Source organism: Hippopotamus amphibius, chromosome 7 (assembly GCF_030028045.1).
Source record: "Hippopotamus amphibius kiboko isolate mHipAmp2 chromosome 7, mHipAmp2.hap2, whole genome shotgun sequence".
Lineage (NCBI taxonomy): Eukaryota > Metazoa > Chordata > Mammalia > Artiodactyla > Hippopotamidae > Hippopotamus > Hippopotamus amphibius.
The window spans coordinates 113,628,516-113,646,666 of NC_080192.1; the positions used below are offsets into that span (position 1 = coordinate 113,628,516).

The 18,151-nt window shown below is 36.3% G+C and overlaps 1 protein-coding gene across 5 annotated transcripts in view; it reads left to right on the forward strand.

Moving 5' to 3' along the window:
- Positions 1-18,151, forward strand: part of THADA (THADA armadillo repeat containing) — a 323,481-nt gene that overhangs the window by 33,616 nt on the left and 271,714 nt on the right. For 4 of the 5 annotated variants that reach the window (XM_057740678.1, XM_057740680.1, XM_057740681.1 and 1 more), the window contains exons 15-19: positions 577-700; positions 9,456-9,607; positions 12,457-12,670; positions 16,771-16,906; positions 17,199-17,335. In XM_057740678.1, the coding sequence (XP_057596661.1) occupies positions 577-700; positions 9,456-9,607; positions 12,457-12,670; positions 16,771-16,906; positions 17,199-17,335 (763 nt within the window). Of the gene's footprint in view, positions 1-576; positions 701-9,455; positions 9,608-12,456; positions 12,671-16,770; positions 16,911-17,198; positions 17,336-18,151 lie in introns of those variants that run through there. The other variant, XM_057740683.1, reaches the window with a different exon arrangement.

Consider the following 18,151-nt stretch of genomic DNA (forward strand, 5'->3'; position numbering starts at 1 on the left):
CATCCCATGGCCTATTGATGAGTATTTTATTTTATAATTGGAAGTTTGTACCTTTTCACTCTGTTCACCCATTTTTCCAACTCTTCCCACACCCCACCCCCAGCAACCACCAATCTGTTCTCTGTATTTATGAGGTTGCTTTTTGTTTTTATTTTAATTTTTTTTATTCTATATAAAAGTGAGATCATGCAGTAGTATTTGTCTTTTTCTGTCTGATTTATTTATCTGTTTATCTATCTGTGGACACTTGTTTCTATATCTTGACTATTGTAAATAATGCTGCAGTGAATATGGGGCACACATATCTTTTTAAATTAGTGTTTTTGTTTTCTTCTGTACTTCTTGTTGACTCTACAAAGATAGGGTTCACTGAAGTCATGAGCTCATGGTCAAGGGTGCCAATATGCATTGTGAAACAAAGTGAACAACTAGTATTGTTTTTAAAAATCTTTCCTCTCTAAATTAGAAAAAAAAAATCACTGTATCACTCTTTAGAGTAGTAGTACTGATATTTTCAAGGTTACCTATTATGAAGTAGCTCAATTATACTTATTTTAATTTTTTTTTTTTTTTTAGAATTTCATGTCATCCATTTGCAACAGTCTTTTTGAAGCACTGTTTCCTGGCTCTTCCTACCCAACTAGATTTTCAGCTTTAACCATTTTAGGCTCAATAGCTGAAGTTTTTCCTATGCTGGAAGGTAAGTTTTCAATCATGTTTGGGGAAAGTATTTGTTTTCTTACAAAACATACTTTTTCAGCATTTTATGTTACTTGAAGTTTCAGGTTTGTTGTCTTCTGTTTAGATTCTTATGGGAGGTGTTGGTGTCATTATATAATAATTGTTATTTGGACATATTCAGTTTGCCAGGAAGGGACATGAGGGAGAGAAACGTTTCAGTGATTGTTATTTGCTGACTCGAAACTACAGTGTTCATGGCTTATGCTTATTGTGAGAAGAGTTGCTGCCCTCACCCCCCTAATTTGTGTGTTGCTCTTTTAGGATAGTGCCCGATCTGTTCTCTAAGTTTAAAAATTTAATATAATAATAGTTTCTCTTATGTATAACATTCCTCAGTGAGTCTCTGTGGTTAAAATGTGGTTTCCCTTATATGCTATCTGTTTCATAAGTCTAAGTCTGGTTTCGGAAAGATAATATAAGGATGTCATTTCCAGGCATTCTGGTTTAAGTATACCCTTTGTTTCTCCTTCTGTGGGGTACTCAAGAGGATGACTATTTAACTTCCCTCTTTGAGTTGTTTTAGTTTCCTATTTGACAAGAAATGATTCTTTTTCTCCCCGTGCATGAGTGTATATGTATTTTAATGGTGATTTCTTATTTGTGCTCAGTCTTACTTGACTGTAGACAAACAGGAAAATTCCTGCTCTGTTGGAGGGAATGGCAAAAGGACGAGGGAGTTTTATACTGTAGTTGGCTTTTTTGTTTTTTTTTTAATTTAAATTTTTAAGTAAAGTGTAATTTTTTGGTAGGAAGACAGTTATTTGCTGTTAATACAGGCTTGCTTCATTTGAAGAAAACCATTTTTTTCAAGTTTTTGTTTTGAAAAAGTTGAAACTAACAGCAGAGTTTCAAGAATAATTCAGTGAATAAACTAACAGCAAAGTTTCAAAAATAGTTCATCCACATACCCTCTACTTAGATTCATAAATTGTTATTATTTTGCCATATTTGCTTTACCTCACTGTTTGTCATTAATTTTCTAACCATAACACAATGATCAAATTCTGGAATTAATGTTGGTACAGTGCTGTTATCTAATATACAATCCATATTCAAATTGTACCAGTTGTCCTAATAAGTGGCTTTTTATAGAAAAAAAATTTCCCCACGATCCAGGTACCAATCCAAGATCACACATTGCACTTAATTGTTATGCCTCTTCAGCCTCTTTCAATTTGGAAATTTTCTTATTTCATGGTGTTAACATTTTGGAAGAATGTATCTCGGTTTGGGTTTTTCTTATTGTTTTCTTATGGCTTGAGTCAGGTATGCATTTTTGGCAGGAATACTGCATAGGTGATGTAGTGTCTTTCTCAGGGCATGATAACAGGAGATATATGATGTTGGTTTGTCCCATTATTCATGATGATAAATTTGATCACCTGATTAAGATAAGTATAGTAGGCCAAAAAATGACCTCCAAAAGAGATCCACACCAAATCCTTAGAACTTGTGAGTGTGAACCTCACTTAAAAAGGGGGTTTTTGTAGACATGATTAAGTCAAGGATCTTAAAATGAGATAATCTAGGATTATCTGGATGGGCCTTAAGTCCTTTGCAAGTGGCATTATAAGAGAGGCAGAGGGAAATATAACAAAAAGAAAAGGAGGAGTCATTGTGACAGTGGAGGTAGAGATTGGAGTATTATGGCTATAAACCAGGCAATGCTGGCAGCCACTAGAAGCTTAAAGAGACAAGGAATGGATTGTCCCTTACAACCTCGAGAGTGAGCGTGGCCCTACAGACACCTTGATTTCAGACTTCTGGCTTCCAGAACTGTTAGAAAATAGATTTCTGTGGTTTTAAGCTACCACAGTCATGGAAATTTGTTACAGCATCCACAGAAAATGAATATAGGAGTACTCATCAGTTTAGGGAATTTCAGTGGTACTACAACTGAATTTAGAAAGTAAGGTTTTGGGACTTGCCTGGTGGTCCAGTGGTAAAGAATCTACCTTCCAATGCAGGAGACTTGGGTTCTATCCCTGGTTGGGGAACTAAGATCCCACATGCCACAGGGCAACTAAACCCACATGCCACAACTACTGAGCCTGTGCCTCAGCTAGAGAGCCCACATGCTGCAAAATACAGAGCCCATGGGTTCTGAAGCCTGCATGCCACAACTATGGAGCCCATGTGCTCTGGAGCCTTCACATCACAACTAGAGAGGAGCCCACGCACTGCAACAGAAGATTCTGCATGCCACAACAAAGATCCCGCATGCTGCAAATAAGACCCAACGCAGCCAAAAATAAAAAATTAACAAACAAATAAATAAAATATTAAAAAGAAAAGAAGATAAAGTTTTACCTGAGAGTGATTGACTATACATTTAACAAAAAGTTTTCTGTACATTTACTCTATTTTTGGTTACACCTGGGTGTACGGGAAATACCTAGGCTGAAATATACTGGTAATTTTTCAGTTGAGAGAATAGTTTAAAATATTTAAATATACTTTAAAAGTGTAAAACCTGTGTCATCTTTCTAATTGAATGTCATATAATAGGGCAGTGACTGATGGCACAGTAATGGTGTTAATTAAACAACTGGGAGGTAATGCAAATTGAGCAAGCCATACTGTAGCCATTAACTGTAAAGGAGGCTAAAGAAGCATGACTGAAAAATATAGAATGGGAAATGTAAATTCATTCTTCGTCTTTGTCTCAAGAATGCTAATGTAGGTTTTCATATTATTTTATAGAGAAACTATGACTTGGCATTAGTTAAAGTGGTTTGTGCCATTCCTCATGTATGTCCTAGTTCAAGAAGAAGAAGCCACATGCATCTTTCTCATTTGGAATAAAATGTCACAGTATTCATGGTGAAAAATTAGATTCCACAATTAGATTAAAAGGGTTTGTTCAACAAATATTTATTTAGTGCCAAGGATATGCAGTGTACAAAATGGAGTGCTTTCCATTTTTGAGCTTAGACTTTAGTGAAGGTAGACAGACAGTAAGTCAACAAGTAATATGTAGAATTTCAGATGGAGATAAATAGTATGAAAAAATATTTTAAGAAGAGAAGGGCAGGGAAGTATATAGTACCTGGGAGGTTGGGAGTAATAGCTGTTTCATACAGTGCTGTCAGAGAAGGCTTCCAATTTGAGCAGAGCTCTTAAACAACCAATGGATCAAAGAAGAAATCACAAGGGAAATTAGAAAACACTTTGAGAGGAAAGAGAACAAAAACACAATTTATCAAAACTTATAGGATAAAGCAAAAGCAGTACTAATAAGGAGATTTATATAACTGTAAATGCCTACATTAAGAAAGAAAAAAGATCTCAAATCAATAACCTAACTTTACACCTCATGGACTTAGAAAAGGAAGAGCACACTTAACCCACAGCTACAGAAGGAAGGAAATAAAGATTAGAACAGAGATAAACGAAATAGAGAATAGAAAAACAATACAGAGAATCGGCAAAACCAAAAGTTGGTGGTTGTTGTTGTTTTTTTAAAGATCAACACAATTGACAAAGTTTTAGTTATACTAAGAATAAAAAAAAGAAGACATAAATCACTAAAAGCAGAAGTAAAAGAGACATTTCTACTGGCCTTACAGAAATAAAAAAGATTATAAGACAATACTGTGAATAATTATATTGTATGTCTAATAAATTAGGTAACCAACATGGAATGGACAAAAATCCTAGAAATATACAAATTGCTGACTCAAAAAGTAGAAAATTTGAACAGACCTATAACAGATAAAGATACAGAGTCAAAAGCCTCTCAAAAGTAAAGCTCTCAGCAAAGAAAAGTCCAAGGGGAGTGAGAGCCTTCATTGCTATATTTTACCAAACATTTAAAGAAGAATTAATCACAAATTTCAAAAAAATTGGAGAGGAGGGAACATTTCCGAACTCATTCTATGAAGTCAGCATCACTCTGATATCAAAGATACCACAAGAAAAGAATACTATAGCCAGTATCTTTTATGAATATAGATGCAGAAATTCTCAAGAAAATGCTAGAAAACCAAATCCAACAGCATATTCAAAGTATTATATACCATGACTAAGTAAGTGGAATTTATCCTAGGAATGCAAGGGTGTTTCAACATAAGAAAAGATAGTAAATGTAATATACCACACTAGAACAGAGGAAAGAAAAAAAACATATGATAATCTCAATCAGTGCAGAAAAAGCATTGACAAAATTCCACACCCTTTTAGGTAAATAAACACTTGGCAAACTAGAAACAGAAGAGAACTTCCTCAGTGTGATAAAGGACATTCATGAAAAGCCGGTAGGCAGCACCATATTCAATGGTGAAGGACTGAAATCACCTCCCCTGTGATCAGTAACAAGACACAGATGCTCACTTTCACTGCTGCTATTCACCATTGTACCAGAAGCTTTAGCCAGAGGAAGTAGGCAAGAAAAAGAAATAAAAGGTGTCCAAATTGGAAAAGAAGAGGCAGATTTGAGCAGAGGTGTGATTGAAGTGACAAAAACTTCATTTGCTTGCCCTATGAATTTCACAGGGTTGGACTAACTCGTGAGTTAAGATTAAATAAACTCACATGCTGATTTATATTGAGCAACATTCCTCTAATTAAGCATAGGAATGTTTTCAGGCATTATGAGGGGTTAATTTGTTAAATGTTAAGTGTTCTTCACATTCTGCTATGAAATCCATTATTCCCACAGGTTTATTCTTAATCTTAAGAATTAAATGGATTTGGTGACTGTCATTCTGTAGTGATAGTTTTTCTGTTTATTTCTTGGTTGGCTGAAATTCATCTTTCTTTGAGAAGAGTTTTTGGGAAAATGTAGTTCTTGATTTCTTGCACATTCAGAAATGTTTATATTGCTGTTACACTTGATACTGGAATAGGATTTCGACATGTAGATTTTCATCACCCCTTTTCTCCCTAAGGATTTGGTAAGCATTGCTCCACTATCTTCTAGCACTACATATTGCTGTGGCAAGGAGTGAAGTCAGCCTGACTTGTTCCACTTTGTATATGAATTGAACTTTTTGCCTGAATGGCAAAAATATTCCTTCTTTATTGTTGATGCCCAGGAATGCTATTAGGATATGTCATTGTATTGATTATTCTATGTTGGTTCACCTAAGACACGGTAGAACTTTGAATTCTAGGACACGAAGGTTTATGAATGTTTTGAAAGATGTATTCCTAAGTTTATTTGCTTGTAGTTGTTTATTTGAAAAATAACTCAGGTATCTTTTATGTAATGTGTAACTTTTTGAAAGAGAATGAAATAGTTTTAAACAAATTTTTAGAAATATTTATTTCCTTTCATTTGTCTCTAGTTATTTTTTTATTTCCTCTTTGATTTCTTCAGTGATCCATTGGTTGTTTAGTAGCATATTGTTTAGCCTCCATGTGTTTGAATTTTGCAGTTTTTTCCTTGTAATTGATGTCTAGTCTCATAATGTTGTGGTTGGAAAAGATGCTTGATATGATTTCAGTTTTCTTAAATTTACCAGGGTTTGCTTTGTGGCCCAGCATGTGATTTATCCTGGAAAGTGTTCCATGTGCACTTGAAAAAAATGTGTATTCTGCTTCTTTTGGATGGAATGTTCTTTAAATATCAATTAAGTCCATCTGGTCTAATGTGTCACTTAAGGCCTGTGTTTCCTTATTGATTTTCTGTCTGGATGATCTATCCATTGATATAAGTGGGATGTTAAAGTCCCCCACTATTATTGTGTTACTGTCAATTTCTTCTTTTATGTGTGTTAACATTTGCCTTATATATTGAGGTGCTTCAATCTTGGGTGCATATATATTTACAATTGTTGTATCTCCCTCTTGGATTGATACTTTGATCATTACATAGTATCCTTCTTTGTTTCTTGTAGTAGTCTTTATTTTAAAGTCTATTTTGTCTGATGCTAGTATTGCTACTCTGGCTTCCTTTTGATTTACATTTGTGTGGAACATCTTTTTCTACCCCCTCACTTTCAGTCTGTATGTGTCTCTAGATCTGTATGAGTCTCTTGTAGTCAGCATATATACAGGTCCTGTTTTTGTATCCATTCAGCCAGTCTGTGTCTTTTGGTTGGAGCATTTAGTCCATTTACATTTCAGGTAATTATCAATATGTGTGTTCCTATTGCCATTTTGTTAATTGTTTTGGATTTGTTTTTGTAGGTCTTTTTTTCCTCACTTTTGTTTTTATGGTAAAACTTTCATGATAAAAACTCTTCAGAGTAGGCATCGAGGGAACCTACTTCAACATAATTAAGGCCATATATGACAGACCCACAGCTAACATCATACTCAGTGGTGAAATGCAAAAAGCATTTCCTCTAAGATTAGGAACAAGACAAGGATGCCCACTCTCACCACTTTTATTCAACATAGTTTTGGAAGTCCTAGCCACAGCAATTAGAAAAAGAAATAAAAGGAATCCAAATTGGAAAAGAAGTAAGATTGTCACTGTTTGCAGATGGCATGATGCTATACATAGAAAATCCTAAAGACACTACCTGAAAATTACTAGAGCTCATCAATGAATTTGGTAAGGTTGCAGGATATAAAATTAATATACATAAATCTGTTGCATTTCTATACACTAACAATGAAATATCAGAAAGGGAAATTAAGGAACAATCCCATTTATCATCACATCAAAAAGAATAAAATACCTAGGAATAAACCTACCTAAGTAGGCAGAAGACCTGTATCCTGAAAGCTGTAAGACACTGATGAAAGAAATCGAGGATGACATAAACTAATGGAAAGGTATACCATGTTCTTGGATTGGAAGAATCAATATTGTCGAAATGACCAAACTACCCAAGGCAATCTACAGATTCAGTGCAATCTGTATCAAATTACAATGGCATTTCTCACAGTACTAGAATAAAAAATTTTTTAAAATTTGTATGAAAACTTGAAAGACCCCCAAATAGCCAAAACAATCTTAAGAAGAATAGAGCTGGAGGAATCACATGCCCTGACTTCAGACTATACTACAAAGCTACAGTCATCAACACAGTATGGTACTGTCACAAAAACAGACACGTAGATCAATGGAACAGGATAAAAAGCCCAGAAATAAACCCATGCACTTATGGCCAATTAATCTACAACAAAGGAGGCAAGAATATACGATGGAGAAAAGACATTCTCTTCAATAAATGGTGCTGGGAAAACTGGACAGCTACATGTAAAATAATGAAATTGGAATATTCTCTAACAAAAATAAACTCAAAATGGATTAAAGACCTAAATGTAAGTCTGGATACTATAAAACTCTTAGAGGAAAACATAGGCAGAACACTTTAACATAAATTGCAGTGATATTTTATGGCTCTGTCTCCTAGAGTAATGAAAATAAAAACAAATAAATAGAACCTAATTAAATTTAAAAGCTTTGCACAGCAAATGGGAAACCATAAACAAAATGAAAAGACAGCCTACAGACTGGGAGAAAATATTTGCAAACGAAGCTACAGACAAGGGATTACTTTCCAAAATATACACACAGTTCCTACAGCTTAATATCAAAAAACCAAACAATTCAATTAAGAAATGGGCAGAAGACCTAAATAGACATTTTTTCAGAGAAGACATACAGATGGCCAAGTGGCACGTGAAACGATGCTCAATGTCACTAATTATTAGAGAAATGCAAGTCAAAACTACAAGTGGGAATTCCCTGGTAGTCCAGTGGTTAGGACTCTGTGCCTCCACTGCAGGGGGCCCAGGTTCAGTCCCGGGTCGGGGAACTAAGATCCCACAAGCCCAAGCCACATGGTGTAGCCACCCACACCCCCCACCCCCACCCTCCAAAAAAAGAAAAAAAACTACAATGAGGTATCACCTCACACCAGTCAGAATGGCCATCATTTTAAACATGAATGCTGGAGAGAGTGTGGCTAAAAAGGAACCCTCCTATACTGTCGGTGGGAATGTAAATTGGTACAGCCACTATGGAGAACAGTATGACGTTTCCTTAAAAAATTAAAAATAGAGTTACCATATGATCCAGCAGTCCCACTCTTGGGCATATATCTGGAAATGAAAACTCTAATTCAAAAAGATACATGTACCTCAGTGTTCACAGCAGCACTGTTTACAATAGCAAGACATGGAAACAACCTAAATGCCCATCAACAAATGAATGAATAAAGAAGATGTGGTCTGTGTATACACACACACACACACACACACACACAGACAATGGAATACTACTCAGCCATAAAAAAGAAATAATGCCATTTGCAGCAACATGGATGAACCTAAAGATTATCGTATTAAGTGAAGTCCTACAGAAAAAGACAGATAATATATGATATCAATTATATGTGGAATCTTAAAAAACAGTACAAATGAACTTATTTATAAAACAAATAGACTACTGGCAGAAAAAACTTACGATTACCAAAGGGGTTAGTGGAGTGGAAAGGGGGGAGGTAAATTAGTAGTTTGAGATTAACATATACAGACTACTGTGTATCAAATAGATAAACAACAAGGTCCTACTGTATAGCACAGGGAACTGTATTCAATATCTTGTAATAATCTATAATGAAATATTTCCTATTTGTAGAATTGTAATACTTACTATTTTATCATTTTAGTAAACAAATTATTGGAAATATTTTTATGCTATAGTGGGTAAAGTATAAGGTGTGAGTTCTTGTACTGATTTTCTATAAATTTGACAAAATGTTGATTTCCTTTTCCTGCTGTTCATTTAAAAAATTTTTGTTTTTAATTTTTAGGTAACGTCCAAACAGTATATCAGCTGAGTCATGATATTGATGTTGGTCGTTTCCAAACACTAATGGAATGTTTAACTGGCACTTTTGAAGAAGTGAAAATTTTAGCATTTGATCTTCTAATGAAGTTACCAAAAACATTTGTACAATTTCAGGTATTTGGACTTTTCTTCTGTAAATGTAAATGTGGTGTATGCATGAAAACTTTCTATCTTAGCAGCAGATAAAGCAATCTGTGGTTTGTCCAGGCTCTTTGTATCTGCCTTCTTACATCTTCTGCTTCAGTTATCATTAATACTGTCCTGTTGCAGGTGGTGGGATGGAGAAGCTGTAGAGATGGGTAGTGGGGAAGGAGGAAATATTGTAAGAGAAACAAAATCCAAATCAGTGAGCTTTGCTTTTTTTAAAAAAAATTGTTTTGATATAAAGGGAGGTATAGGAGTCAGTAGGTTTTATTGTTTACAAGATTATTGGTAGATTTCAGTTAACTGTGGTCTACCCAGTTCCCTTGGACATGTTAATATTCGATCAAAACACATCACTTACAGTAACTTGATTTTTTTTTTTTGAGATAATCTCCCCGCTTAGTAGACTGGGAAACTGAGCGTAAGTGAGGTAAAGAACATGTTTCTGATCTTCCAACAAGCAATAGCTAAACTGAGACTGAAACTCAGAATACTTGAGGTTAACAATAGTTCTCTCCCTGGGTGTTCGACCCTATCCCCAGCTCCTATGCTCTTCCTGATGCCTTGCACTTCCCACCTTCGGGTGAGAATCAAAGATAGGCTCAGGAGTGAAGGCACAGCTTGGGGATGGGTCTTCAAGGGACCCCATAGCCCAGGTACTTGGCTCTACCCTTGAGGCGTATTTTGGGGCAGTGAGGTCACTAGTAGCTGTGGGATCACTGGCTGTAGAGCTTTGCTATGGCTCCCAGTTGGAGCTGTATAAAGGCCACAGGAGCCTGCAGGGGTGACCTGCAGGGGTAGCCATGGTCTGGGCTCTAGCTATTAGGCTGTGTATAGGGTATGGCAGCTTGTAGATACAATGGGATTCTGTAGGAGCACATGTCAGCCCAGGGTGTCTGTTTTGACTGCCTCTGGATGGCATTGCAAAGTCTCAAATATCTCTTCTGAACTGGGTTCTCATTGAGAGTTGCTTTCTAGTGTCCATCTATCCTGGTGGTCTTTCAGGTGCCCTGATGAGCAGAAGCTTCTTCGGTGCTTAGGCTGCTAATTTTGTACTTTATAAGAGTTTTCAAAGAAGATGCTTTCTCTTTCTTTCTCTATCTCGCCTTCCACTAAACCTTGCCTCTTGCCATTCATACATGCACATTGTAGCTTCATATCATATGTATAACTAGGCCTCATTCCTGCCTAGTATTTTGAGAGTATCTGGAGTGGGGAAAGGTATATATTTTGGCACCTATATGGAAGACCTGGTTCTTATGTGAACTATGGAGGCCAAATATGTGCTTTGTATATAGACACAAACTGTAGAGTTCAGGAAACTTAGTAGTACACATGGCTTGCTGTAGGATTCTGGTGGTTATATAGCTGGTCTGGCTTGTGTGTTAGTAAAATGGTCCTAGGAATAAGCACACAAGATTTTAAAATATTAATTATGTATATTTTCAGTCTTTTTCTTTAGGTATACCCTATGTAATTAACTTTTTAATATAGTTAACTTGAAAACATTTTTTGAATGCTAGCCTAATCTCTCTAAGGACCTGTAGGTTTATATTTTTGATGGCATATCTTTCTAATATATGATTTTACTACTCACCTAGTCTCTTGCCTTTCTTTCTTGTGGAGCTGCATATCCAAGGGCTTTATATTATATTTTGATTGACCTGAGATGATAGAACAAAGATGCTCTTTTAGATTCCAAAGGCTATTTATTTTGTTTCTTCCTAATTGGTTAGTTAGGCAGTTTAGGGACTTAACTGTCAGTTATAAAAAATGATTTTGATGCTTAATTGATTCTAACATTTATTTAGAGCTTTTGGCCACTGCCTTTCAGTTCGTTAGGTCATAGAAAATTAAACATCAGACAGCAAAGAATTTAAATAGAAATAAACTGATATTTGCATCTATTATTTGATATTAGAAGACATTATTAAATATTGGTATACCTATGATCAAATTCAAGATTAAGTTTATAATGGCTTTTCTTCGCTTATACTAGACACTTAAGAGAGAATCTTAGTAGAATCAATATTATTGAGCAATGAAACCCTGAGCTCCGGTGTTGTGAACCTGCAGCTTGTCAGCCGTGGAACTGGGACTAGGATCCATGTCTCCTATCCTCAGCCCTGTGCCTTTCCATGCGTATTACAATGAACTGCCCTTTGTTCTGTCTTCTTGAGGACAGGCTATGTGAGTGGATGTTTAGATGAGATATAGGTATGGGAGCTCTGATGCAGAATTTCTCACGTTGATCTTATCACCTTATTTTTCACACATATACGTAGAGCTTTGCCAGTAACAGCCTGGTGAATTTGTATTTTCATATGTATGTGTATTTTTCTCCATTGAACTAGCTGTATGGGAAGCGGGTGGGGAGAAGGGCAGCAGCATGACGCCCAGTAAAACAAACCTTGACATGCAGAACAACTCTGGGCTATATAGAAATAACAAAGATGATCTGCTTATAGTCATAGCCGAATTTCCACAGGAAAAAGTATACTTTTGCTGAAGAAAGAGGTACTTTAAAAAAAAAAAGCTTTATTGGGACTTCCCTGGTGGTCCAGTTGTTAAAACTCCATGCTCCCAATGCAGGGAGCACAGGTTCGATCCCTGGTCAGGGAAGTAAGATCCTGCATGCTGCATGGCGTGGCAACAAAACAAAACACAAAACAAAACAAAACAACCTCCTACCTATATTCAGGAATCAACATTCATATTGAGTCACAGTTGTGTGGCAAGCTCTGTCTTTAACTATGTGTTATTCCTTCAAATTAAAGAAATGTTTCAGTGACAGTGACTGAGTCTCTGTTTTATCCTAGGATTCAGAGAAACTACAAGGCTTATTCCAGGCAGCACTGGAGCTCAGCACAAGCACCAAACCATATGACTGTGTAACGGCTTCCTACCTACTGAACTTCTTAATCTGGCAGAACGCTCTGCCGTCATCTCTGTCTGCTTACTTAAAAACTCAGCGGGTTGCATGTGGAGCTGGAGATGAGTCTGCTGCTGTGGTGGAAAGTAACACATTGATGGGTTCGTATTGAGTAAATGACCTTTTGCTCTTATTTATCAAAACCAACATCTTACTCCCTCACTATTTGTTTGGTTAGGAGATCTAATGGTTAAAACACTTACTTTGTGGGTTTTTTTATTTAAGAGTTACCAGCTTAGTAGTTTACCAGCATATAACTATATCATGAAATTCTCCTTTACACAGTTTACTCAGCTATATTGTTTCTAAACAGAGGATTCATGTTAAATCAGTATATATGCAAATGTACATTAATAGAGCTTTTATTTAAATAAGACCTCTTTCTCTACCAAAGATGTACTTTTTTTTCCTGCAGAAATTTTACTGACTATAGCCAGATCATCTTTGTTAATTCTGTATAGAGCAGAGTTCCTTTGTCTGTTGGGGTTTATATTTTAACTGGCTGTCATACCCTTGCCTTTTACTCTTCCCATATAGCTAATTCCAAAACCTAGGGTCTGAGTTGGTTTAGATCTAATGACTTTAAACAAATATTTGTTGGGGGTTCATATACTTAATTTTATTCTAGTAAATCTTCATTTTGGAATTGTACCAGAAATAAGAACAGATAGGTATTTTTATTAAACAAAATAGAAGTCAGATGTAGAAAGTTGAAAATTATTCTCTCCAAGATGGTGGAAAAAGCCATGAAAAAGAGAACTAATAATAGGAGAAAATTAGGAGGCCATGGATAGTTCTGGTGGAAATGTGGCCATAGAGCTGGGGATGGAGAGATGACAGTGCCGTGGAACGTGACATGTGCCTGACTCTAATTGCTTCAGGGCTGGGTTGCAGAGGAGACCCTGATAAGATGACAAGAAGAGATCTGCAGTTGAGGTGTACTGGGAGTTTATGCTTCATGTGACGGCTTTCAAATTCAAGACATTTTAAAACTTTATGAAATATTTCAAACATACAAAGAATATTTAAATATATATAGGATTTAAATAGTAATAATATAAAAATTTCACAAGTTTTGCCCCCAAGCTAGGTGATAACATCCAGCTTAAGAATTACAATAGGGCTTCCTAGGTGGCGCAGTGATTGAGAATCCGCCTGCCAATGCAGGGGACACGGGTTCGATCCCTGCTCCAGGAAGATCCCACATGCCGTGGAGCAACTAAGCCCGTGCGCCACAACTACTGAGCCTGCGCTTTAGAGCCCGTGAGCCACAACTATTGAGCCCATGTGCTGCAACTACTGAAGCCCACGCACCTAGAGCCCGTGCTCCGCAACAAAAGAAGCCATGGCAATGAGGAGCCCGCGCACCCCAATGAAGAGTAGCCCCCACTCACTGCAACTAAAAAGAAAGCCTGCGCAAAAAGACCCAACACAGCCAATAAAATAAGTAAATAAATAAATAAATAAATTAATTTAAAAAAAAAGAATTACAACAGCACCCATAACTTTGCAGCCTCTTTGTTATCCTAGCTCCCTCTTCCCACCTTGTAATTACTGCCCTATGTTTCATATTAACCTTTCATCTTGTTTTTACTAAGATTTTACTACCTGTGTATATGGTATTAAACAATACATTATTTACTTTTGCATGATTTTGAATTTCATGTAGATAGTATTGTACAGATTTACTACAATGTATTAATGCATTCTCCTATTGATGGACTTCTTTTTTCTAAATAAATAATGCCAATGTGAACATTCTTGGATATATCTTCTAATGCACATGTCCAAGAGTTTATGATAAACAAAAGAGTAGAATGGCTTAATCGTGAAGTATATACATCTTCAACTTTACTAGATGATGCCAAACAGATTTTCAAATTACACACCCACCCACCAATAAATTGTGAGTTGTAGTGCATCACATCATCACTATAACTCACTAGTGTCAGATTTTAAAAATTTGCAGAATATCAAATGGTATCTCATGTGGTTTTTGTCTTGCGTTTTTCTGATTACTAATGTAATTGAGCATCTTTTTACATATTTATAAGCCATTCACTTCTCCCCTGCTGTGAAATGCCTTTGTGTATCCTTTGTTCAGTTTTATGTGGGGTTGTTTGCCTTTCTCCTATTGATTTTTAGGAATTCTTTATGTATTCTAAGTGTGAATAATTTACTGGTTATAGACAATTCTAAAGCTTAAAATATAACCCTCTTCTGAGTGGTGAGGGGAGACATCTACTGTGCTAGGGTAACTAGATGATCCACATGCAAAAGAACAAAATTGGACCCAGTACGTCATACTATATACAAAAATTAGCTTAAAATGAATCAAAGACCTAAATGCAGGAGTTAAACAGTGAAACTCTTAGAAGAAAACATAGGTGTACATTTTTGTGATCGTGAGTTAGGTAACAGTTTCTTAGATATGACACCCAAAGCACAGACAACAAAGAAAAAGTAGATAAATTGGACTTATTAAATTTGAAACTTTTGTGTGTCAAGGACACCATCAAGAAAGTGAAAAGGCATCCTGCAGAATGGGAAAAATATTTCCAAATCCTTTATCTGTTAAGGGACTTGTATCTAGAATACATAAGGAACTTTTACAACTCACTGATATAAGGACATAACCAAAGTAAAAAATAGACAAAGAATCTGAATAGACATTCCTCCAAAAAAGATGACTATGAACAATAAGCAGATGAAAAGATGATCAGCATTATCAGCCTTTAGGGAAATGCAAATCAAAATCAGAATGAGGAAGCACTTCACACTCAATAGAATATCTGTAATCAAAAAAATAGATGATATACTCTGGTTTCTCTTCAGATCGTATAAATCTTTCGCCTTTTACTAAAAAAATAGATAAGTATTGATGAGGATGTGGAGAAAATGGATCTCTCCTATATACTGTTGATGGCAATGTAAAATAGTCCAGCCCCTTTGGAAAACAATCTGGTAGTTTCTCAAAAAAGGTTAAACATAGAATTACCATGTGACTCCACAGTTCCACTCTTGGGCATTGTCTTAATCAGCTCAGGCTGCTATAACAAGATACCATAGAGTGGGTGGCTTAAACAACAGGCATTTGTTTCTCACAGTTCTGGAGGCTAAGAAGGTCAAGATTAAGGTGCCAACAGATTTGGTTCCTGGTGAGAACCCTTTTCCTGGTTTATAGATAGCAGCCTTCTCACTCTGTGATCACATGGAGGAGAGAGCAAGCTCTGGTCTATCATCCTTTTATAAGAACACTGATCCCATCATGGGGGTCCCACCCTCATGACCTCAGCTCAACTTGATTACTTCCTAAAGATTCCACCTCTAAATACCATTGCATTGAGGGTGAGGGTTTCAGCATGAATGTGGGGCTGGGCAGGGAGACACAAACATTCAGTCCTTAATGGACATATACTTAAGAAAAATAAAAACTATGTCCAAACAAAAACTTGTGCATGAATGTTCATAGCAGCATAATTCATATTAGCCAAAAAGTGGAAACATCTCACATGTCCGTCAGCCAATAAATGGATAAGTAAAATGTGGTGTATCCATACAATGGACTGTTATTCAACGGTTAAAAGTAATGAAATATTAATACATGCTACAGCATGGATGAACTTTGAAAGAAGCCACATTATCATATGATTCCATTTATATGGCATGTCCAAATTAAGCAGAAAACAGATAAGAGGTTGCCTAGGACTGGGGAAAGTGAGAGGTTCAGGGAGGGGAGTGACTGATAATGGGTGAGGCTTTTTGAGAGGGGGAGGATACTGTGGTGGTGGTTGCACATAGCTGTGACTATCCTAAAAATCATTGACTTATACGCTTTAAATGTATAAATTGTTTGGTAAATGAATATCTCAATAAAGTTATTATTTTAAAAAATCTGTGCAAATAGCGAATGGCACCTGGGGCTGAGGTCTGATAACCCAGGTAGAGGATGTCTAGGAGGAATGATCCAGAATGAATGCTGTAAATGGATCCAGGAAGTTAGGGGACAGACACAGTTCTACCTTAGCTGGAAATGGAGAACAGTCTGGATAACCTTGAAAAATCTCTTTTTTTTCATTCAAAAACCTCTGGTATAAAGTTCAATTAATTTGGGTGTTTTTGTGGGAACTGTTCTGCTATGCACACATTTGTAAATGTGTACTGGCATTATTTTGGTGTGTGTTTGTTTTTCTTTTTCTAGTTATCAAATGCTTGTTGGAAAATCTTGAGGAAGAAGTATCTCGGGCTGAAAATTCTCTGCTTCAGGCAGCAGCATCGTTTCCAATGTACGGGCGGGTCCACTGTATAACGGGAGCTTTGCGGAAGCTACCTCTAAAGTAAGTATATCCCCAGCTCTCTCCTAAATTCTCACTGACCTTGTGAGCTTTAAACTCTTACTAGAATGTTTTCTGAAAAAGGAATGTATTGGCATAAAGATAATTAAAAATTAGATTTAAAAATGTACATATATATACACCATATATAGACACATATTTTTATGTCTTAACTATTTCATAGATTGCGTGATTTTGAAACCCAGATTCTTTCGACCCCTTTTATCTGTTAATTTCCATCTTGAAAAAGTGATTTTTGCTTTTAGTATAAATTACCCTAACGTCCTTATTGCAGCAGTCTGCAGTTGATGAGTGAGTGGAGACCTGTGGTGGAGAAGCTCCTTGTGACGTCCTATAGGCTTTCCGCTGTGGTGTCTCCAGTTATTCAGAGCTCCTCCCCAGAAGGCCTCATCCCCATGGACACTGATGCAGGTCAGTAAACGAAGAAAGCTAGAATTACTATGTTTTTTCCTCTAATCATTTCTTTAGAGAGATATAGAGCCTAAATAGGGGGGAAAAGAAATTATTATTATAACTAATGGTGTTTCTGCCTTTTTAGTAATAGTTTTAACTATAAAAAAAATAACCCAAATAAATAAATAAATAGCCAGATGATCAGCAAGGTACTTCCTCCTCTGGGGTAAATTAGGTTTTATAACATTGTCATTTCAGAATATAACCTACCAGGGTTGTATTCTGTCTGGGGCTGGGGAAGCAGGCAGTATAAATTAGCAGTTGATGGGATTCAGTCAGAGAAAGCAACTTGTTAGGAGTCAGCAGAGACCATTGGACATATAAAGACCATTTAATTAAAAAAATAAAATTAGGGGAGATACTCAAAATGCCCAAAATTGAACTCATAAACTTTCATCTGTCCTTTCCTTCCCAACCCTTGGATCTTTGCAGATGGCCCTACCAGAGACCTGTTTATGCAAGTCAGGAGCCTAGGGCAGCTTGACCTCTCCCCTCTGCTCCTTATAATCTCACCTAGCTCCACGTTCTTGCAGTGATGCCCCTTAAATAGCTTTCAAATGTCTTTGTCTTCTATCTGCATCTTCTCACCTTACTGTAGGCTTTTATCCTCTCTTGTTTCCCCACATGTACTCTTATCTCCTTCCATTTCCTTTTTACTGCATCCAAAGTAATCTTTTCTAGTCATATAATTTATCATGTTACACATAATCTTTACTTAACCCTTTGCTCTGCCCACTCCCTCTTCCATTTTATTTAAAATATGTGAGTGACCAG